Source organism: Suricata suricatta, chromosome 1 (assembly GCF_006229205.1).
Source record: "Suricata suricatta isolate VVHF042 chromosome 1, meerkat_22Aug2017_6uvM2_HiC, whole genome shotgun sequence".
In the NCBI taxonomy this organism is placed as follows: Eukaryota; Metazoa; Chordata; class Mammalia; order Carnivora; family Herpestidae; genus Suricata; species Suricata suricatta.
In genome coordinates, this window is record NC_043700.1 from 126717358 (window position 1) to 126742048 (window position 24691).

Here is a 24691-nt window from a genome sequence, read left to right on the forward strand (position 1 = left end):
ACGATTGAGAGCATAGATTCATGAGAGAATTACGTCGACTAATGAGCTGAATCTCAGAATTAAATATACTTACCCATAAGGTCACTGCAGTTCTAGAGCAGGATAGACTTCTCCTGCACAAGCATGCATTGGATCCTAGAGATGAGGTGAAAAATATCCTTAGGCAGGCAGGAAGCTCCCAAAAGGGAGAATGATGCAACCAACCATGTCCAATTATTCTTCCCAGGTTTTCATTTTTCTTATGAGAAGAGTGCATAAAGAGATGGAGAGATACCAGACAGATAGTTAAGGAAAGTTATCTCCACGTCAGCCAGGAGAGGGGCAATGGAATGCCACTTTGACAGAATGCACTAGGGCTACAGTGGTGCACAGACATGATCCCTTCTCTCATGGAATTTATCATCCAGTAGGGAAAAGCAGATATTAAACATATAATTACAAATGATGAAGTGGGATGCAATTCTTTTTTATTGTACTTTCAGGAGTCAGATTTTGAGTGAAGAATTGCATGTTTTAAGCATATTTTTTCCTTTACTAGTCCTTTTGTTTCTCTTTACCTGGTTAAGTCTGGATAAATACTATGATCCTAAGGCTTTCTTTTTGTGTGCTTTAATCTAAATACCCCTTGCTATTCATAGTCTTTCTTTAAATGAGACACAATACAATTGATTGTTTCATTTTACTAAGTTATAACCACTTTCCAGGCTGAAACCATGGAGATTATACCTGGGTAATATTCACAGAGTGTTGGGTGCTCCAAACTCTTCAGTTTCATTTATCAACAATCTCTTGATTTACCCCTCATTGGAGATAATCATATGCATTGTATGTGGATTTTTATAATTTTATATCTTAGATTCATTTTCCTTATTTCAAAATTCTTGGGCAGTAATTCAAACCAAATAGATTTTCAGAAATATTCCTTAACATTTCATATTAGTTTTTTTTAAGTTTATTTTTTTTTTGAGAGAGAGAAAGTACAAGTGAGGAAGGAGCAGAGAGACAGGGAGAGGGAGAGAATCCCAAGCAGTCTCTGCACTCTGTGATGTGGGGCTCAAACTCACAAACCATGAGATCATGACTTGAGCCGAAGTCTGATGCTTAACTGATTGAGCCACCCAGGCGCCTCATTATCAGTTCATGTTAAAGATATATGACTAATTTGTAAAAGACCAACGATTAAATAGTTCATATTATAAAGAAAAGGAAAGGCATATAGGAAATGTTAGCAAAGCAGTGAGGTAAGAGAAATAACACTGCCAAGGTCAAACATGAGTTATTTTTTTGTTTTGTTTTTGAAATTTTGTTAACTGAGGGAATCCTTTGGAAAGCTTGTGCCACTTCTGATGCTGCATTTTGCTTCATTGCATTTTTAAATGGTAGATTATTGCTTCTCAGCCTTTTGGCTAAGTTCAAGTGTGGTGTCTGTTCTTATCAGTTAAAATGGTAGATTAGCAATTGTTATTAGATTGGTAATTGTAATCAACAGGGATTGGTAGATTAAAATGGTTGAGTAACAAAAAGAAATCTGCCACATGTTTCCACACTAGCTAATCAACAGCTTGGTAATATTTCTATTTATTAATTATAGAAATACTTGTTTTATGTTACATTAAAACTTATTTTGTTCTCTAAAATTGAGAAAGATAAGTAGTAAAGGAAAGGTGAATAAAGACTAATATATGAAAAAAATGTTTTTATGTACTTTTAAAATTCCAAATAAATCCTACCATGCCAATGCTATGCCCAAGAGTATTACATGTGTAAGAAAGCAATTTATATATAAGTATTTAGAAATCTTTTTTTTCTCTTTGGTTTAGTTGGAATTTGTTTAAACTTTAGTTGTTTTCTTTTAGTACAGATGTGCATGACAATTTGTTACTCTACTAAAACTTTGTAATATGAGTTATTATAATTTGTATGAAACATTCATTAATAAAAAACAAGCACTTACCGACATCCTGTATATCCAATCCTACAACCAGCAAATCTGTCTTCTCTGCATTCAAAATATTTCTGAGTCCAGTCACCTCTCTTCTCATCTACTCCTACTATCCACATTCAACTCACTATCATCTCTTGCCTAATTTGTTTTCTTGGCTCTCTGCTTTTTCCATCTAGACTCTGATCTCCTGCTCCCAGAGTGGGTTTGTGGTGTGAATCAGACCATCACATCTGACTTTCAACATTCCATGGCTTGCCATTATACAGAATGTAATTTGAAGTCCCTTCCACACTTCCTGGTTACCCCTCTGGCCTCATTTCCTACTGTTCTCCCATTTCTCCCTGACTTTCTTGCTGTTTTTTGAGTACACCAAGCTCAGTCTGGTGTTAGGGTTCTTGCATTTGCCATTCTTTCTCCCTTGAATACATGAACTTCTCTGCCTAAATTCCTGTCTATTTGTTTCTGCAGTTGTAATGCAGCCTTTATGTAGCTGGAACTTGTTCCTGTTATATTCCCATTCCTGGTATATTGCATCTGCCACTCAATAGAAATTATTAAATGAATGAACAGTCTGATGGTAAAATCAAAGCTAACATTCTATATTTTAGAGATAGCCCAGATAAATGAAGTAATGGTGAAGGGTAAGAAGAACTTTCATATTTCTCCAATACTTGTAATTTTTAAGGGCACTGTAGAACTAGTGAATACAAACTAGTCCATAAAACTTCAGGATATAATGATAAAAGAGATGGTATGTCTTCTAGGTTGTTGAGAAATGAGAGCCAAGAGATGTGAGGATTAAAAATTAATCAACAATGATAAAGTAGGCCATTTAATTCATTAGAATTATTACACATTTCAGCAACACACATTTGCTCTTTTGCCTTTCAACTATGTGTGAGGTACATTTTGTCATTTCTATTCATGACTGAATACGTTTTCTTTCTTTTTTTAAAAAATTATTTGTATTCTTGGTTGATTACCCAACTATTTGTAATGGTATTCAAATTTTTAAAAAAATAAAATTCCTGAATCTTCTACCTATATCAAATTTATGTTTACGGGATAAAATAAAATTGAAGAAGGGAATATTATTTTGTTCTCTATTAGAAAACAGGCAAAATTTCTAGGTTTTGAAGTCATGTCTAAGTGTATAATTTGATTACTTTTGTTTAATATTTCACCTGGAACTGACATAAAAGTATAACAACAGTTAATTTTATTTTACTGGTTCACACTAAGTCATATTCTTCATGAAATAAATTAATGTTTTCTTTTGGACAGTAAGATGTTCCATGGGAAAATCTAGAAATAAAATCCAGGAAGGGAGTTAGATTCATAAATTGTTTTTCTACCTGCCCATCATATGCTGAGTGGAGAAATGAGGGCGTGAAGATTTAATGAGAGAATAGGAAGTGAAGTTCTATCCCTGCCTGAGGAAGGCTTGCTCTGACAGCAGAGAGATCCTAGGGCCATTGTTGTCCAGGTCACACAGCACAGAGGGATCATTGAAAGGCTGATGGATTTGTCACTTGCCGGTTAGTTGGCCTGGAGTAACTACTCAACACCTCTTAGAGGAGCAGTTTATTATAAGGAGCTTGGACTCTTCTAGTCTTGTACCCAAAGGGAAGAAAATTAAAAAAAAAAAAAGCTTTTATGGAAAGAAAGTCTAATGTGTGTATGAAACTATTTATCTTATTTAATTCACACTATACGAGTATCTTCTAAGCACTTTAAAACTTGTAACTCAATTTAATTTTTATAACAATGTTATGAGAAATGTAAGATCATTAACCCTCTTTGCTAATGAAAAAACGAAAGCACAGAGAAGTCAAGCAGCTTGCTCAAGGTCATAAAGCAAATAAAAAGTAGAAGAAGCAGGGATTTGAACCCAGGCAATCTTTCTCTGCATCAGTGCACTTTCCATTACTTTATGCTGCTTCTCACACTGACCTTAAACAGTTGTTCTCTAAAAGCAAGCATCAGTAATGCTCACCATGACAGTGAGCAATGCCATGACAGGCATTGGGTGGGTCACAGTCTCAGATGAAATTTATGCCTGTCATTTGGCAATCCAAGGACTTTGTACTACAATTGCTGCCTTTTAAAAATTTTAGTATCTTGAATGATTTTATTTATTTATATATTTACTTTTTTCTTGCATTTTTAAAATTTATTTTTTTGATGAAAACACATAGCATAATATTTACCATTTTAACCATTTTTAGTGACCAGTTCAATAGTGTTAAGTATATTTACATTGTTTAGCATCCAGTCTCCAAAACTTTTTCATCTTGCAGAACTGAAACTCTTGTTAAAAAGAAAACCACAGGTCCAAAATGGCATCCCTCATGTTAAGCCCCAAGTCAGTAAACAAAGACTTAATACTTAGCCTAACTGCAGTCTCAGCCCCCTAGGAATGTAGTTTTAACCAGTCAACCCTCTCCTCCTCCTCCTCTTCAATGTCTTCTCTGCCTTTAAAAACCTTTGTTTTGTGTAATTCAGAAGAGCTCACTTCTACTTGCTAGATGGAATGGTGCCTGATTCATATATTGTTTAACAGAGCCATTAGATTTTCACATGAACTCAGTTGAATTTTGTTTTTTAACACGCTATAACCATTAAACAAGTCCCCATTAGCCCCTTCCTCTAGACACTGGCTACTACCATTGAACTTTCTATCTCTGTGAATTCAATTAATCTAGGTATCTGCTATAAATGGAATCATAGAGTATTTGCACTTTTGTAACTGGCTTATTCACTTAACATAATGTCCTCAAGATTCATTCATGTTGTAGCATGTGTCAGAATTTCCTTTCTTTGCAAGGCGAAGTATTGTTGTATGAAATATGCATATATCATATTTTGTTTATCCATTACTTCATTGATAGATACTTGAGGTCTTCCATCTTTTGCCTCTTGTGAATAATGCTGCCATGAATGTGCATATACATATTTTTGTTCATTTTATTAATTAAGTTAGCATGTCCAGTGACTACTTTTTATTTCTCTCAACTTTTCTCTATTTAACATTTTCTATAGTCCAAATTGCATTTGTAATACATACTTTTGTATTCTTTTCAATGAGTAGTTTCTTCTTATTCTTAGTTTGCCTATTTTAGCCTGTTTCATTAGCTTAACAGGGTTTCATATATAAAATAAGGAAGTTCTACCAGGTAAGAGATTTCAAAATGTTTTTCATGAAAATGAGGTAAGAGTTGTGTGAATATTTGAGTCAGATTTTATTCGTGAGCATATTTTAAATATAGCTTATTTAACAATAAGAATACTCAAATGTGACCCAAAATGGGTTTAACCTAACAAGAATCACCAGTTCATTTACCTATCCTGTTCTATTAGCACATTCATTCATAATTAAGTTATTCATCATGTGTTTATTGAGCTCCAACTCTATGTCAGGCCCTGTCCTAGGTGGTTGGTGAGCTGGCAGCCATGCCATGGCCCATATTGTCAAAAGGTTTTCAGGTCACTGGTGAACCACATATAAAAAATATACAGACAAATAAAATACAGAATGGCCAACTGTAATAAAGTCTGAGATAAATAATAGGTACAGCTAGTTAGAGTAATGAATAAGCACTTAATTTAACAAGTGGGAGGGCTGGTGAGGAAAGGGCAGAATGTCCTGTATAAAACTGAGATCTGAAGAACGAGTGGGGTCAGTGCCAGGTCATAGGGGGTAAAAAGTTGTGCTGAATATTTTCCACTTGCCCCTCCAGATCCACTCTTCACCGTTCTCCACCCTTTTCTTTGTTCTGGGAGGCTAATGTGAATGGACTATAATAGGTTTCTTAGTGGCCCTCAAACTGGAGAATGATTTTGATTTCCAGGAGACATTTGATGGTGCCCAGAGACAGTTTCTTTTCACAGCATCTAATGGGATGCTGGTAAACATCTTACAATGCACAGGACAGTACCCCTTCCCCCACATGGAATTATGGGTCCAAAATGATGTCAATAGGGCCACAGTAGAGAAGCTCTATGGAGGGGGGAAAGCAATATTGGAGATTTTATTCCCCTTGCTTCTTCCCTGTTAAAATTATCTTCGCTTTACTGTCTGTTGCCTGAAAGGTGACTGCCCCTCACACTTTTACCTGCTGCTCTTTTTCTCATTGAATCCAGGAGTCTAAACACTAACCCCCATGGTTCCTCTGGACTTACATCTTTAATTAATCCCTTTGTTCAAAACATCCACCTCAAATTCATTTTCAAATGTGCCATCTGTTTTCTGGTGTGACCTTGAATGATACAAAGGTATTCCCAGGGGGAATAGGCAACCTGTGTGAGGACTCCAGGAGCTAGGGGCCATGAGCGAGAGGTGCTCCTGCCAGAGGCACTGCATAAGGCAGAGAGGAAGGGACACAAATACTTTTGCTTCTCCCTTTATTCTCTCCCATCTCCTGTAGTGCCTCCCACTGACTGACCCCAATCAGAAGACAGCTGGAATGAGTGTCTGGGAAATGCAGGCATAGAAGTCTGTGAAGGACAAAGAATGGATAAATCCAAGGGCAAATACAACTAGGTCTGCTCAGAGATGGGAGCCAAAAACCAAGAACATTTGAGAGGTGACTGCAGTGGTCCAAGAGGAGCCTGATGGTTGGTGGACTTAAGGGTGATGGATTAGGGTGATGGAGTAGAGACAGAAAAGGGAATAAAGGTTTTCCCACTATCTTTGCATATACAGTTCAGAGAACACAAATTTAAAGCTAGAGGTTCCAGGTGGGTAGTGAATGGAAGGTGTGTATGTGTGTGTGTGTGTGTGTGTGTGTGTGTGTGTGTGTATAAATCCATCTAAAAAGAGCAAACGATCGAAAGCAGTCACAAGTAAGGAATATGACCCAGTATTGCCAGATCTTCAGAAATGTCAGGAGAAGCCAGAAATCCTGTTTTTAAATGAAATTGTTCAACTTTTTTCCTTTTTAAAAAAGTTTAATTATTTTGAGAGAGAGAGGAGAGAGAGAAAAAGAGAGCACACGTGCAAAAGTAGGGAAGGGGCAGAGAAAAAGGGTGGGGGGGGAGAGAAAATTCCAAGCAGACTCTGCACTGACAGCAGAGTGGGCCCAACATGGGGCTCAATGCCACAAACCGTGAGATCATAACTTGAGCTGAAATCAAGAGTTAGACACTTAACAACCGAGCCACCCAGGTACCCCCCAAATCTTTCCATTTTTAAACTATGGCAACTAACTAACAAACATACATTATAAATGCAGCTGGATTTGCCTCCAGGCTCTAGAGTCTAGAGTGTTACAACCCCCAATTTATATAAGCTAATTGTACATGAATTGTAGATTAGAAATTTCTAGCTCTGCTTTGATCTCTCTCTCTCTTTCTCTCACACTTTCTCTCTTTTCTTTTTTTAAACTCAGGCTCTGTGAACCAGATCCATTAAAAAATGTATGTTCCAACAACAAAGAAATACAGAGTCAGATTTCATGCTGGTAATGACAGGTCTACAACTATCATCCATAAGTCAGGATTGATCCGGTTTATTAAAATAACCACATTGTGCACAGTGATCACTTCTACTATATAAAAATAGTGTAAGTTCGAATCTGCGTAATGTGTTTATAATTAATTAAACATTGCTGTACAAATTTTATACACTGGGCTCTGTGAGATTCTGTTGAGGAAAAAGAGAAAGGATTTCATTTAAAAAATTGAAAACAAGGAGCAAGAGGAATGCACTCAATGATTGTGTTTAGAAAACTGATAACCAGAATGCCTGAAGCTCAGGACTAAAATGGTTCGAAAGCCAATTTATCAGTGGCAGTCCTTATCATGATTGGCCTGTTCTATTTGTTAAGACTGGGGCAAAGGTACAGTTTAGGCCTAAATTACTTCAAGCAACGTCAACAAGTAATTGTGACATGGTGTCTCCAGAGATGTGTTGATGCCAGGGAATTCAGACCTACATAAAGAAGTGGCGATTATAAAATTGGAGACTGTAAGCCAGCATATAATAGATCTCGATCAAATCACATTTTAATAGAAAATACAATGAAACCAAACACCTCCCATCCCCAACTAATGTGTCATTCGTGTGCAAAATGATGTTTCACACTCTGGAGGTGCCTGTAGTAGATTTGTAATGCAATACCGCTAGAGGTTTGGTTTTGTCCCCTTCAGATCTTAAAATAATGATGTGTCCATTAGGCTGTGTCTTCAGGGGGATTCTTTGAGCTCTAAGATAAACTCCTAATTCCTTAAAATGGGAAATACGCTATCTGTTTTCTGCTTTTCATCAAGATTCAACTCAACCACACAAACACTGCCATTCTCGTTCCCTTGTGTTCTTGTGCTCCAACCTTACTTCACTACTTTCCATTATTTGAACCCATCAGACTGTTCCATGCTACCCTGCACATGTTTATGTTGCCTCTTCCTTTTGAAAAGTTATTTTAAGCCTATATTCACCTGCTACTTATTCTGTTAAGCCTTTCCTCCCTGACAAGTGGAGCTGACTGTTTTCTCCTTTGTAGTTTTACAGTTTGTACATTGCCTGTAACAATTCATGGAACACAGTTAAATTCTACCCCAAGCTTCTTGAGGGCCAGGTCCATGAGAGATTTATATGTGTATCTCTCCTGTGCCTGTCATAGGGCCTATCCCTGCTCCGGGTACAAACGAAGTGCCAAATAGTTGTTTAGTGACTGAATAATATTGTATTTCATAGATTTTCAAGGATGTTAGAGTAAATGTGTAAGACTGTTGCACCAAATATTTACCTAGTGTATCTGCTACATGTCAAGCATTGTTTGGCTGTTGAAGACACAACAGTAAACAAAACATTGTTTCATTTTTATACATTTTAGAGAGGAAGACAGAAAACAGACATGTAAACATTTAACATACCAGGAAGGGTTAACTGCTATAAAGAAAAACATAGCCACTGAATAAGGGATAGAGGTAATGTGGGACACTGTTAAACAGGCTTGTCAGGAAGTCCTCTCTAGTGGACTTTTCCAGGAGTTTTGAATGAAATGAGATACAAATAATGCACACATTAAGGAAGAGAGCTGCAGACAGAAGGAACAATTAGTGCAAAAGTCATGCTTCTTCAGACTACCAAGAAACATTCTTGACTTTTCCAAGAAATATCAGTCAGTGCTGGCTGGAGGGAGAAAGGAGTGAAGGAGAGAGGGTAGAGAAAGAGATCAGTGAGGGAGCCAGGAGTCTGAGAATGAGGGGCCTGGAAGACCATGATAAGGAATTTGAATTTTATCCTCAGTGTGTTGGAAGCCACTGTATGTTTTGTGTAAGAAAGAGACAAGATACAATTGATAACTATGGTTTCTCTGGGAAGACTGTAAGTGAGCAAGAAGAGAAGCTGTAGGACTGTACTAATTTTCTGAGGGCTGCTGGAGCAGAATACCACCAAGTAGGCAGCTCAAGCAACAAAAATTTATTGTATCCCCGTTCTGGAGGCCAGAAGTGTGAAGGCAGGGTGTTGACAGGACTGATCCCTTCTGAGGGCTGTGAGGAAAAGGCTTGTTCCAGACCTCTCCAGCTTGTAGATGGCTGGCTTTTCCCTGGCCACTCCAAATATCTTTTTTCCACGAGTGCCTATCTGTGTTCAAATTTCCCCCTTTTATAAGGACACCATGCCCCTAATGGATGAGCAGCCTGTCCTGTGTTGGATTTGAAGCTCACTCTACTTCAGTGTGACCTCATCTTAACTAATTACATCTGCAAACCACCTGGGCTGTATTTCTGAATAAGGTCACATTTGGAGGTACTGGGAGGTTAGGACTTCAACACATCTTTTTGAAGGAACATAATTCAATATATGACAGAAACTTTAACATATTTGCTCCTTACTTTGCTTATACTTGATTGTCTTATTGGTTTACTGAGTCATTCATTATTCATTCAACAAACATGCATTGAGTGTTTTCCAGCAACTCTTCTTGGTACAGTGGATACTTACTAGTATCTGACTAGATCCAAAGGTAAGTATTCAGACTACAAAGGAGCAAAAAAAGGGATGATTTCCTTTATAATGGAATACTTTTCTTTATGTTGAGAAATTGGATCTTGACTGAGTAGATCTCAATTTAACTGAGTATGAATTATATTTCATCCCTGGAGTGGCCTAATGCCCAGACTGGATAAAATGTTAAAGACTATAGCACAATGCTTGGCACATAGTGGACACTCTGTTTTGTGTTAAACTGTTGTGGAACTGAGGGAATTAATTTGTGTTTATATCCATTGTATTAGAATGATGACAAGTTCACAGCATTTATTACAGAAAATTGTGTGAAGTTCACACGTAAGAGGGTACTTGTATTATGGACTGAGAGGATATTTTCTATTGAACTGTTTTATTTCTTGCAAATTGAATCTGGTTTCTATTGACTTTTTGTATGTTTTGTGAGTTGAACTTCATTTCTTATTTGTCTGTCACAAATTTATCACTGTTGTAATTTCCTGGTGTTATTTGTGATAGTGAGCAACCTAGCCTATTTTTGTGTTTAAAGTATTCCTATTTGTGTTATAGATCTTTACTCAGTGGTCTCTTCATTACCCTAGGCTGATTCCTTCTCTGCACTTCTAGAAATTTCCTACAAAATCTATCACTGACTCTGCTATATATATGTGTTTATATGTGTGCAAATGGAAGAATTCACTTCTGTCTTTCTCTTATCACACTCACAGCTCACAACTTCATGAGTCACTGGTGTAACTTTGTGTGATTCTGACTGGTGTAAACACTGGTGTCACTTCTGATACCAGATGTGTGGACTTTCCCCTCACACAAGCAATTCTTTGACATCACCAACCTGTAATTCAGTTCAATTCTGACACTAACTGGAGTTAGCACTGACTCCACAGATTAAGGGCTCAGTCCCACAAGACTGCTCCCTCTCTTTAGATACCAATCACAAGTGGTATTCCCAGTTTTCTCACAACTTCTGTGTAACCTGCATGCAAATCAGAGGTTTCCATCACCCCCTCCTTGGAGTCTATCATTTGGTAGAACAGCTCACAGAACTCAGGGAAACACTTAAATTTACAAGTAATGTTATACTCTCAGATATTCTCAAGATTTTTATAGAGGCTTCATCACATAGGCATGATTGATTATTAACTTATATCCCTTTCCAAGCTCATTGCCCTTTCCAAGGATTTGGAAGGTGGGGCTACAAGTTCCCCGTTTCTAACAATGGCTTGATCTTTCTCATGACCAGCCATCATCCTGAAACCATCCAGGAGCCTGTCAAGAGTCTCCTCATTAGAATAAAAGATGCTCTCTCCTAAGACCCAGGAAATTCCAAAGGATTTAGGAGCTTTGTGCTAGGAATGTGGCAGGGAGAAGGGAGAGAAGCAGAGACCAGTATATATTTTTTCTATTATTTCACAGTGTTCATTTCTAAGATTTTCCCCAATCACCATAGCTAAAAATAATTTCTCCCCAAACTTACATTCCTTTATTCCTATTTCTCTACTGAATTAGCAATTTAAAAAACCTTGCTTTATGATTATTCATATTCGTGTCTAGTAAAACACTGAGCCCCTTCAATGAGCAGACGCAATATCTGAACGAATTTTGTCTTTCCCATTACAGTAGATATTCAATGAGTATTTGTTGACTGGATGAATACTTGTTTGTATTTGTGTATGTTTACATGCATTCACAATACCATTGCATTTCATTTCTATAGATGAGATCTCCAATAAAAGTATGCAGCTGTGTTTGAAGGCCTACTACCAATATCTTTTCAACATTGCCTATAGGAGGTAGGTTTTCAGTTTAGGGATTGTAGCTATTTGAAGAGACTGAAACTTTGTCTTTTAGGTTCACAGTTGGCTTAAAATCCTTGCTGAAAAAAGAGCAGTCACATTCTTTATAGAAGAATACCAGGTGTTCTATTAGCTACTGCTGTTTCTTAGCAGTTCACAGCTCTGCCATGTTTTTACAAAGCTGTGTCACACTACATCCTTGAAGGGCTTCTTCTGCCTTCTTATTTGGAGGTTTCACTGCTTCTGCTTAAAGGTTGCATTGCCCTGACTGCCAATTCTCCATATGTACCAGAAAGGCCACGGTAATGATAGGACACAATCAGTGCTCTGACTGTGAGTGTGAGGAAAGATCTTCCTATTGGATGATACTATTTTTATAACTTAAGTTCATTAGCATCCCCCACCTCCCCAGCGTCTTAACAGAGAAACTTCAGTCAGATATGCATGGATTTAAATCCAGATTCACCTAGTTTTTAGCTGTGTGATCCTGACAGATGAATTAAACTCTCTTTCTGTTAATTTTCTTGTCCATTAAGTAGGGATAATACTCTTACATACCTGATGGGATAGTAGTGAGGACTGTAGCAATGTAGCGTGAGCCCAAGCACATAGCGGATGATCAACAAGTGTTAGTAACACAATGATCAAAAAATGCTATGAGATTAGAGTGGATGTCTGTCTGTAAAATGTAGCCTAATGCCTGGTATAGAGTAACTTTTGAGTGGATAGCTAAAAAAATGATGTTTATGATGATATTGGTGATAATGATAATAGCAACTATTACTTATTATAAGATAGTATATATTAAATGACTCAGAAAGCCAAAACTGACTTTAGTAGTGGCTTCTGTTCTCACTGCCTTATATTTTCATTGTAATGCAAACATTTAGTTTGCATCTTTTGCCTAAGACAGTCTAATTGAAGATTTTCAATTTCTCCCAGTACTTTTCTTCTCCCTTCAACTGGAGTGTCATCTCTTTACTTTCATTCAGATATGATCTATTTTTCTTTAACTTTAGTTAAGTCTGCTCTCCTTAAATCTCAACTGCTCAAATTTTATTCATTGCTCAAGAATGATCTTAAGAGTCTCTTCTGTTTTGTTACAGAACTATAATTATCGTGTAATGTAGACCCGATATTTTATGATGAAAAAAAAAAATCAAACCTAGTGAGCCACTACCTGCCCAACATCTATTGGGTAATTAGTCATCATGGAATTAAAACTTAGATCTGCTTTTGGTTTGCCTGTGCTGCTTCTCAACAGATACAGGATTGGAGGTCCATGTTTTCAGCATGTATGCTCATGTTGAGGTCTTCCTTCTCTGAACTAGAGACTTCACTGTTTTGATCTTACATTTAGGGGCATCTTTCTAGGTTTTTTTTTTTTTTTTTTTCTCAAGTGGGTCAGTCTTGACTCTGCAGTAAGATCATTAGCTTCTTTTTATTTATTATTATTATTTTTTAATGTTTATTTATTTTTGAGAGAGAGAGACAGAGGTAAGTGGTAGAGGAGCAGAGAGAGAGAGAGTGGGACACAAAGACACAAAACAGGCTCCAGGCTCTGAGCTGTCAGCACAGAGCCTGACATGGAGCTTGAACTTGTGAACTATGAGATTATGACCTGAGCTGAAGTCAGATGCTTAACTGACTGAGCCACCACCCAAGGCACTCCATGAGCTTCTTTTGGATAGGTTTCATGTCTTGAACTTCTTTTCTAAATCTCTTAACACAGTGCTTTGTACTTGTATGCTACTCAGTGATTTGCTGGTTGAATTGATTTTAATTAAATTATAAGAATATCACACAGCTCCAACAGCTGTATTAGGTTTTGCTTAATTTTCTTGGTTTGGTTCTCTATTTCTTAAGAAAGCATTTATCTCTGCTGACCAAGCAGCTGAATTTTCTCTGGGAGATTTCTAGGGAAGACCGCTGATGTTTTGAGTAGTTTCTCAAGTGTATACTGGCGGGTAGGCTTACATTTCTTCAAGTTTATTATTAGTTCCATATTGCTTCTTCAACACTGCCAAGTGCCCTATGACCAGCTGCAGCTTGCCTTGTGTATACACTTTAAGAACATTGTCAGGCAGCAGAAGATGAATACTCCTGGGGCACTGGACAATATTCATAGCTTTCAAAATTATATTAAGAGATTAAAATTTAAATGTGGGTTATATGTTTCTTATTGCAGATAGATTCAACTGAATGTTCAATATTTATCATGTGGCTGTCATTCGCCAATGATTGTACCAGTCACAGTGATACACATTATGTAATTTGATTCTCATGAAAATTCTGTAAAGTGAATATTATTATGTCTATTATGTGAATGCCTTAATTGGGAAGTGGAGAGGCTACGTGATTTGTTCAAGTCACACAGACAGGGAACAGCATAGCTACGATTTAAAGTAAGTCTGTTGATAAGTCCAGTACTCTTTTCACGATCTATACACGATGAGCCTTAAAGATATTTATACATTGTTTAAAATTTTAAAAAAACTCACATGCATTTACAGGATGCATATACATTTATACTATTATCACTGCTATATCTTCATGAGTTTAGACAATTTTCAAAATTGGATTTCTATTTCTCTGTCTCCCTCTTAAATATAACATTCCAATGAAGGTTGAATGATATGTTTAGGATACTTTGAGGGGTTTTTTTTGTTATAACTGGAAAACCCAGCAAGCATAAGCTGTATATACAAGTTTATGCTGATGATTATTTGGTTTAAAAAAAGAAGACCAAATATGCCAAATCCTGTAATATATTATTAATTCTGATTACTACTCATTTGATTGTCTTGGGTACTATCACCATATATTACTATTACTCATACTGTTGTTTTATTGCACAAACCCAGAATTCTATAACTAGTGAGTGATTACAAAAATCTTCTCATATCATATTTAAAAATAGGCCTTCTATGCCGGAGTCCAGCTCCTGCAGGTCCAGGGGTCCCCCGAAGGATGACGGTGCAGGCCAAAGAGAAAGTGGCAGAGCCTTGCGTTTTCATTCTGATCCCCAGACAAGCACGGCTGCCTATCTGGCAGGCGTCTCCATCTTGTCTGGTTCTCAAGGTTTATTTATGGCAAAAGGTACAAGGACAAGAAAGGGCAGTAAATGATTTCCAATGGATAAGTTTTACAACTTTAGCCACAGGCACTCATGGTGTCATAGATATTTTTACAAAACCTCAGGTCTAGCCTCAAGGAAGCATCCTTTAACCAAGAGGCAAATAGCATTCTTTAGTAAAGGTCAGTTTTTTATGAGTAAGGGTCATTAGGCCATTTATAACTCTAAGAGAAAGTTCCCAGAAAAACAAGTTCTCAGGAGATCTGCTTGCTCTCATAGTCCCAAAGATGATAGATACATTTTATGCAGTAGTGACCATCACAAAGGCATTCAGGCCCAGAAGGTATTCAGTTATCCGAATTGCTAAGGGGAAAGTTATGTGTTGCATTAGGGTGTACCTAGTTTACTTATCTTTTCCCTGACCAGGTGTGGTCATGTCTCAGGGACAGGGCTGGGCGGTGGGGGGGGGGAACAGCCAGCTCCTGACTCTAATTAGCAAAACACTCTGAGGTTTGGTGCTTAAGCAGAAATGAAAGTTTTGGGAGCTATCTGGGGGCAAGAGACCGTGCAAACTTGCCGTACCCTCACCAGGAATATTCACTCTACTGGTGAGCTCAAATAGCTCCCAACACTTCTAGAAAATTTCATTTAGTGGTGATAGAGGATCTATATTTATTAAAAATACTATTAACTTTTTATTTTAAATTTTATTACAAGTGTTTGGGCTTGTGTTTTGTCTCTTGGCCTGCCTCAGTGACCATCTTTTAAGCACAGTGATAGTAAGTCAGAATCAGAGGTAAGAATAGCCCTTTAAGAAATCTTACCACCGAGACAGAAAACATGGATGGACCTTGGGGTATTATGTTAAGTGAGACAAGCTGGACAGACAAAGACAAATACTGTAAGGTTGTACTTAGAAGGGAAACCTAAAAAAAGTTGATATCATAGAAACAGAGACTAGAAAAGTGGTTGCCACCCATTGGGGGTCAGAGGGGTGGTTAGAATAGGAAGAGATTGGTAAAAAACTACATACATACGTTTGGTTAGAAGATAAATGAATGGGCTCTGAGCATCTAATGTGTAACATGCCAACTGTAGCTGTATAGCTAAAATTCGCTGAAAGAGTGGATCTTAAGTGTTCTTACCTCCCACCTCCCCAAAGGAAGGTAAATATGATATGGGAGGTGCAATAATTAACTTAATGAGGAAAATCTATTCACAGTGTATATGTGTACTAAATCATCACGTTGTAGACTTCAAATATCTTATAGTTTTATTTATCAATTATACTTTCAATAGAGCTGAAAACAATAGCCTTTTTTAAATGAAGATACGAGTTGCTGCAAAGTGGTAAGAAGTTGAGTTTCCACACTAAACTCCAATATAATCCATGGTATCTCGATGCTTTGGTCATGCTTCTGAGGCACTGCAGTAAAGCGAGGATAAGGCAGATTGGAATTGCTACATCTGTGCGTGGATTGAAGCGTGGATAAACCTGAGGATGTCTGGCAAGAATAACGGTTTATCTCACAACCCAGCTTCTACTGGAATCTGAGAAAAGGCATTTTTCTATTAGCATAGTTGTTAAAACGACAAATCCTCTAATTAGATATTTTAAGCTGTTGCTACCTGAGGAAACTGAAACATCTTTGGTATTATTTTTAAGTAGAATTTCTTTCTCCCCATTATTATTGTAAACTAAATCCACACTTTCAAAGAAACTGAGGATCCTGAAAAGCTGAGTATAACGACTATTTTCTTTGCAGCAGACATTCTGCATGTACAAAGTATATTTAACCACAAAGGGACATAATTTGGCTAGCTATGGGTGTTCTTGGTGAAAAAAAATAATACTTTTATAAGCTTAATAAAAGTTGGTTCAAAGTACATTTTCTGCCACTGGCTTCTAACAGTCTTGATCTGTCCACTAGGAAAACCTTTCAGCAGACCAATCTCACCTACTTTCTTTTGATGTGAATACATTTGTTACCTGAAGGTAAAATTGACTTCTAAGCAAGAAGAAAATTAAAAGTGAGTGCAAGCATGACATTGTACCTTTGTCAAAACCCATAGAACTGTACAATACAGAGTGGACCCTAATATACACTCTGGACTTTAATGGATGATCAGGTATCATTATTTGGTTCATCAGTTGTAACAAACTTACCACACTGATGCAAGATGTTAATAATAGGGGAAACTGTGGGGAGGGGAGTAGAGTATATGAGGATTCTCTGTAATTTTCTTCTCAATTTTTCTGTAAACCTAAAACTGCTTTGAAATATAAAGTTTATTATTTAAAAAGAAAAGTGATACAGAGTTAGATCCTTCTTTTTCTATGACATTGATCACAAAGTTTACTTTTATTAGAAACCATTAATATTTCATTTTTATTGAGGTATAATAGACACACATCACATTCATTTCAGATGTACAATAAAATGATTTGACATCTGTATATATTGTTAAGCCATCACCACAAGAAGTCCAGCCAACATTCATCACTATACATAGTGATAGATTTTTTTTTCATGATGAGAACTTTTATGATCTACTCTCTCAGCAACTCTCAAATATGCAGTGCAGTATTGTTAACTGTAGTCACCATGCTGCATATTGTATCTCCATGACATTTTTTTTTATAAGCGGAAGCTTAGGCCTTTTAACTTTCCTCACCCATTTCACCTACTCTCCACACCACCTCTGGCAACCACCAATCTGTTCTCTGGTCCATCCATGCTGTTGCAAAATGGCAAGGTTTCATTCTTATTTTAATGGCTGAATTATGTATACATATATTATGTTTATATATACCACAATCCATTCACCAACTGATAGACACTTAGGTTGTTTTCATATCTTGGCTATTATAAACATTACCGCAATGAGCATGAGGGTGCAGATATCTTTTTTAGTTAGTGTTTTTGCTTTCTTTGGATAAATACCCAGAAGGAAATAGCTGGATTATATGAAGAACCATTAGTATTTTAAGTTTACTCCATGGCAGACCAGCATGGCATGGCAGGCTGTTGGCCTTGTGTCCCCCATCCAAACAGAATAATAAAATATATTAATTATAAACCACCTTGGGGAAATTATTTTAAGACATAAATTTTGATTGAATTTTGAGGAAATTTAGGGGTTTTAAAACTTCATTTTTGAAGTGCTTTTAATTGAGTAATGTGAAATATAGCTTTCTAAAAGGGATGTATTGAATGCAGCATCTCTGCAACTTTTAAATTATGTAATAGTTTTATAAAGGGCTAGTGTTACCCAATTGGAAACATCATGAAAAATACATGACTGACTCTCTGAGAAAAGACATTATTATATATCTTGACATGATAGTGAATCTGAATCAACACTGACCCTCTGCATTCCCCTCATATTTATTCACTCACCCAGTTCTACTGATTTATCTGTCAGAGTTTTGCTTGTGTTTACCAAACCATATGCATTGTCTTGCAAACACCCGAATTAATTGTGTAATAATCTAATTGTTGAAAGTGTATCTATGTGACATTCTTCTTTAGCAACATCACTGTTATGACTAATTCTTGACTTTTCTCTTACATAACTTTTGAGCTGGGACCTTGAATATTCAGTTGAGAGTTCAAGTCCATTTTAGACTTTGGGATAGGATGATCAACCTTTCCAGTTTGCCTAGGACCAAAGGGTTTCCTGGTATGTGAGACTTGCTAAAATCTGGAAAGATTCTGCCAAATGGGGGTGAGTTTGGAACCCTACTCTAGGACCAATTTTGATAAGAGATCTTAGTGAAGTAGTTGGTTTTACTGCTAAGCCCCCATGAATGGGGGCTCAACTTTGGACTTGGATTCAGAATTTGAATTCTTACTCCAGTTTCACTGACTTGATTCCTTTGTGTTCCTCTATTCCAGAGTCCCTTGCCATTTATTGTTTGGGAAGCTAGTTTATTAGAACTTTAACTTCCTCCAGGATTGTGAGTCCTAACACTGAATGATAGTTCCTACAGTAGAACCTAAGGATGTGCTTCTTGCCAGGCTTTTCAGAGGAATCTGATTTTAAATGTCTGAATTCTTATTTCTTGTTTGTTAGGTTTACCTCCATCAATTGTCTGCCTCACTTTGGAGGGTTTGCTAGATCTCTTAAGATCCTATTGATGATTCTGGCTTTTCCTTTTGATGAGTTTGTTCCCATCTGCAAAAACAAGATTCAAGGTATGGGACTGGATTTGCAGGTTTAGGCATTCTTATTGCTTACTCAGCAATTTTCTTTTTAGGAATTGACATTATTATTATTATTTTTTTAATTAAAAAAATTTGTTTGAGAGACAAAGAGAAAGAGAGGGAAGGAATGTGGGCAAGGGAGAGGGGGCAGAGGGAGAGAGAGAGAGAGAGAGAGAGAATCCCAAACTGGCCTCACACCCAGTGCAGAGCCCCATGTGGGGTCATTGTTTTCTCTCAGGGTAATGTTACTGAGATTCATTGATGTTGCATGTTTTAGTAGTTCATTTTGAAAAAGGTAATATCCCAAAGTTTTTCATTCATAAGTGAGAGATCTCCTTGCATAGAGAACAAGAAATATTCCTGCAAATCTTCAGTCCTTCCACAGACTACAAACATGCCATTAAATAAATAAACTTGTATATAAGAAATACTAAATACAACTCTGTCGTTTTGAAAATAAGAAGTTACATTCATTTATTCACTTAAAACTTTTCTTTCACTTAAAAACTTTTATGATTGCTAGTACTGATAGAATTCAGGTCAGACTTCTAGATTAAATGCAATTTCATTTGAAAGTCCTTTGAAAAGATTTTAAAACAGTTTAAATATTTAATACTGTAACAGAAGTTACATGTTTTAATATTGTATACCTAAAAGCGAGAGGGGAATGGGGAAAGAGAGTTGGGGAGAGAGAGGGACACAAAACCTGAGAGACTATTGAATACTGAAAATGAACCAAGGGTTGAAGAGGGAGGGGGAGGGAGAGGGAAAAGAGGTAGTGGTGATGGAAGAGGGCCCTTGTGGGGAGGAGCACTGGGTGTTGTATGGAAACCAATCTGACAATAAACTAATAATAATAAAAAAGGGTTACCTAAAAGCTTAACACTCCTTAATAATATTTGAGATAAAAAGTTTGGTACCTGGTGAAATTATTATATAACCTTACTGATTACCTATCAAGTGTAGGACGATATGATAGATTCCTGGAAAAGGGAACTTTCAAGAAAGACAGGGAATAATAAGAAAGATTAAGTTACAGTCAGGTTAGAGGTAGGATATATATTCATAAAATTAATAGTAATACAACATATAGTATGATAAATAAATAACCAAATAAAAAGAAGGAGGTATTTTTGTGGGAGTTTATGTGGTGGGTGTATCTATGCATAAGTAGAGTGACTGCCAAATACAATGATGCCAATAGGTACCTATTTTTCTTTTTCTCTTTTGATTAAAGTTGTGTTTTGGTGGGGAAGTGAGGCTCTAAAACACATTGTATTGGATATAAAAATTGCAAATAGAGATTTATGTTAGAACCATCTTATTGAGGGCTTTAAGTAAATACTTTTTATCAATCAGGATTGGGATCTATTTAGTGTTGAGTTTTAAAAAGGCCAACTTGTATTCAATGATCTAATTTTTGGAAATTAATTTTTCTATGGTATATAAAATAGACTTAAAATATCATTTTGATCATCTATTACTGAAATGAGTAGGTTGAGAATTAAACCTCTAAATAGTAAAATCCACTTCCAAATTTACAAACAACATTGGCATCTATTATTATTCTTTATAACTTGTGCCCTCAAGAATTAACACCCAGTGAAAGAAATTAGTTGGTTTTAGCCTATTCATCATTGCCATTCTTTTTTATTGATAGTGTCCTATTATATGAATATACCATAATTTACTTATTAATTCTCCTGTTGATATACTTTGAGTCGTTTCCCATTTTTACCGATTATAAATAAAGCTGGCATACACATTTATGTACAAGTTTTTTTAATGGAAATATGTTCCGTTCTCTTGGATGACTATCTATGAATAGAACTGTTGAGTCATACTGTAGGTATATGTTTATCATTAAAAAAAAAAAACCCTGCCAAACCATTTCCCAAAGTAGTTTTGCCATTTTATACTCGTACCAATAATGTAGGAGAGTTGTAGATATGATTTCTCCGTATATTAGCCAATAGTTACTTTTGTTAGACTTTTTAAATTTTAGCCATTTTTATGGGTGTAAAGTGGCATTTTTGCAGCTTTAATTTGCATTTCTCTGATGATCAAAGATTCTGCACACTTTTTTATGTACTCACCCACCATTTATAAATCTCCCTTGTCAAGTGCCTATTCAAGACTGTCCATTAAACAAAATTGTTTGTTTCTATCATTGAGTTGTAGGATATTTTTATATGATCTAGAATTTGTGTATATCAAGAGTGTTTTCAGATGTTATCAAGACCATTTTCTTCTAGTCTGTGGCTTGTTTCTTTCATTTCCTTAATGGTGACTTGGATAAGAGGAAGCTTTTAATTTTGATCAATTTTTTTTCTATTATGATGAGTGCTTTCTGTGTCCTAAGAAATCTTTTCCTACTCCAAGATCAGAAAGCTATTTTTCCTTCTAAAAGTTATATTTTATTCTAATAGCTTTATAGATTTTAGCTTTTATGTTTCATTTTTTTCTTTCATTTATATCCAGTTATTGAAAATTAACTTTAGATATAATAACTTAGAATACAATAACTGAAAACCTGAATGCTAATTAATTTTGCTGTAAAGTTGTTTGGCTAATCGATACATATTTTTGCCTGAGACATAGTTTTCTTATAGGTGGGCCCATTGCCAAGATAACAGTTAATAATCAACTGATTTTTATTGAACTTGAAATTCGAGTAAAACAACTTCCAAAGCCTTATCTTGTCCAATGGATTAAAAAGATGGAAAACTTATGTCTGACTTTCCTCTTCTAGATTCCCTCCTGAATAAAAGAACAGCAGCAACAACAATGAAAACAAAACCTGATGTGGTGCCACACAGTTTTATGACATTTCAGTGTCTGTAATCACTGCTTAGTTTATATCTGTTGCATATTATATCTTTTCTGTTAACATGTGGAAGAAGCTCCTTATTCATATAAGTATATTAGTTCCAAAACATAATGGACAATGGCATAAAGCTCAGCATTACTTGGTTTTGATAGACAGAAACCCACCACAAAGTTGTTTGAGCAAAAAAGGAATTTGACTAGATAATGTGACTTGAGAAGTCCAAGAGCTGAGGCTGGTTAGGCCAAATGTGAATGAAAATTACCCTTATATAAAGAAAATATTTTAAAATGGTTAAAAAATTTGGGTACTTTAAAAAAATAGTGTAAGTAGTTAACTCCTGTCATTCTAAAAAAAAAAAAAAGCACTATTTGTAGATGTTAAGACTGTATGGAGATTTAAAAATATACTCTAACAGTCAAAAGCAGGGCAAATTACTTAAATAAAATAGAGATATTTGCCACAAATAGTAATCATGCAATTGTCATCAGTTTTCCAGAGAATTACCTGCGATTAAAAAAAGAACCCCTTGTTGGTTAACTCAAATCAACTGTATTATTTTTTCCCACATTCTAATTGCAATCTAAGAGTCAGTTTGTTGAGTTTGGTGTAGTGGGCATTTACCTATGATTTTTATAAAAAACAAGGAGACAGAGAAGAGTAATAGTGCTGTGCAAATGACCTCTGAGTCCAGCTGGACTCCAGTGCTCACTTCTCCTCTGAGGTTAGTACCGTCCTTGTTTGTTTTGACATTTAGAGAGAGACTAGAAGTCTCACTGTGTGTGGCTTGCAGAGCTGAGCTAGTTGAAAAGCAGAGAGTGACCGTATTTCTCAGGCTGTATCAGCCTGGCGGCGTTTGTTCCTCAGTGCTGCTGCGTACACGGCCTGCACTGCGTGGAGCGGATTGTTTCTCCGGGTTGTGCAGCCTGGCTGCTGATGTCCTAGCTCTGGTAGCGGCGGCCAGCGAACCCTATTCCTTTGCATTTTGCCTGGTCCTCATTTCACCGGAAAACACAGTAGCTGAAGCCGAACATAGACTTTTTCCTCTTTCTCTTTCCCCCTCTTACCCCTCCCTAGACCTCTCTGGGCTTTGACGTCATGTGTGCTCCTTTCGGTTGCCATAGCAACCCCATTCCCCAAGCCCTCTGTCCGTCTCCTCTGGTAGGTTCCACAATGGTACAGGCAGCATCACGCTGCACAATGGTTTCCAGGCAGTGAAAGAGGGTGATTCAGCAAGCCACTCTTCTTCTTCTTTTTTTTTAAAACCTCCCCTTCTGTTTTTTTTTTTTTTTAATTTTTATGGGAGTGGGTGGTGCTTGTTATACGCTTACCTTTTTCTTTTCTTTTTTCATTTTTACAGTTTTCCTTTTTTCTCCTCACCCCTCAATTCCTAGGGGCTTGAGTGACTTTAGGATTGGGTTTTCTTGGAAATCACCTGTCCATCATTAATTTTAAACAATTTCCTCACCTCCAAAGAATCTATTCCTTATTACAATTTGGAATGTGGTTAATGAAAAACAAGTAGGGAGGATTTGGGGGGCAAACACTGCTGGATCAGGATCGTAGTTCTCAAGCACGGAATGGTAGGTGGCTCTTTGCTCATTCGGGGTTCTAACCTGTTTTTTGGAGGGTGGGGTGATGCCTATTGATTGCTCCTGGTGGGGTGGGAGAGGGGGCATGGGAGAAGTGGGAGAGATGGGGTGGAAAGCAGGTTAATGAAGTGAAGCACCTCTAAGGCAAGAAGCTACCAGCCTTTCCTTCTGTGTGGAGCATCTCTCCCCAGACTTGGGCGTGTGGAAACCTTTCTGTTTGGAGTGAGGGCTGGCAGGGGGTGGGAGGGAGCTTTCTTATTGTGACCAGGGGTTTTTAGACCAATGCAGAGCTACTGAAGGGAAGAGAAGAAAAACAGCGTGGGGAGGGGGGAGGAGAGAGAGAAAAGGAGAAGGGGGAGAGAGATCGGGAGAGAGATGGGAAGAGAGAGAGAGAGAGAACAGCTGTGCTTGTTAGAAGTGCTGACCTCAGTGCTATATCTGAGAAATGCCCTGGGTTCCATAAAACATCAAAAAACCATTTTTTAAGTATACATTTATGTTTACTTCCTGAGAGGTATAATTTAAATGAATATTTTGGAACATATTTGCATATTTTTAGTAGGGAATGGCGTTTATATATTTTAGTTGCAAAACTAACGGCATTACTCTTGCAGAGACATTCTAGGCTGAATTTGGGCTCAGGAGAGGAACACAAGACAGGGGCCAGGTTAGAGATTAAAGGAAACATTGGCAGTGCAGTTGCAAAGGTAAGGGGTTCCTTTAAGAAAGTGATCTCCTAGTCACAGCAGGCAACATTTTTTTTTAATGGCAGGGTTCCCATATTCTGTGCTGGGATACTGTGTCCCCTAGAAATGTCAGAGCTCTTTTGGGAAAAAATCAGAAATGAGCATGGCACTATACTTATCAGAATTTATGTATCTGTGCCTGCAGCAAAGTAAATGTGATTTATTGGAAAGTCTTCAAGTAAATGAAGGGTAGAGGGGTTTCAAGAACATTATATATGTATTTTCCCCCACCCCCCACATTTCAATCTAGAGGCTGTCTCTGCTTTTACCTCCTAACATAACTTCGCAGGTACTGCAATTTAGCTACAGAAAACGAATGGCTTATCCCATGGTTGTAGGCTCTGGAGGAATCACAAGGTTGTTTACACGGGCCGTCTTTGCTGCAGAGCCTGACAGGGTCTGTACAGCAGCATTGCATGCTTCTGGTGTGTTGATGATAACTTTTATGAAGAAACCGGAAAGAGGCCGGCTAAGTCATGGGACAGGCCACAGTTCAGATTGCAGGAAAATAAGTGCACTCAGCACTGCC

General features: G+C 37.0%; 1 protein-coding gene and 1 non-coding gene across 7 annotated transcripts in view; both read left to right on the forward strand.

Annotated features, from left to right (window-relative positions):
- The first annotated feature begins 1386 nt into the window (after nt 1-1386).
- On the forward strand, nt 1387-1579 carry LOC115302784. Its single transcript, XR_003913630.1, has one exon. It is a non-coding gene; the product is annotated as a U2 spliceosomal RNA (small nuclear RNA).
- A 21430-nt stretch (nt 1580-23009) lies between these two features.
- The window catches only part of MAPK10 (mitogen-activated protein kinase 10), a 298691-nt gene continuing 297009 nt past the window's right edge, over nt 23010-24691 (forward strand). For 3 of the 6 annotated variants that reach the window (XM_029943612.1, XM_029943604.1, XM_029943596.1), the window contains exon 1: nt 23013-23407. Coding sequence is in view for 3 of the 6 variants with exons in the window: in XM_029943596.1 (XP_029799456.1) it covers nt 23405-23407 (3 nt within the window). In the remaining 3 variants the exon portion in view is untranslated. Of the gene's footprint in view, nt 23408-24691 lie in introns of all 6 variants that reach the window. The other 3 variants (XM_029943666.1, XM_029943656.1, XM_029943640.1) reach the window with 2 other exon arrangements.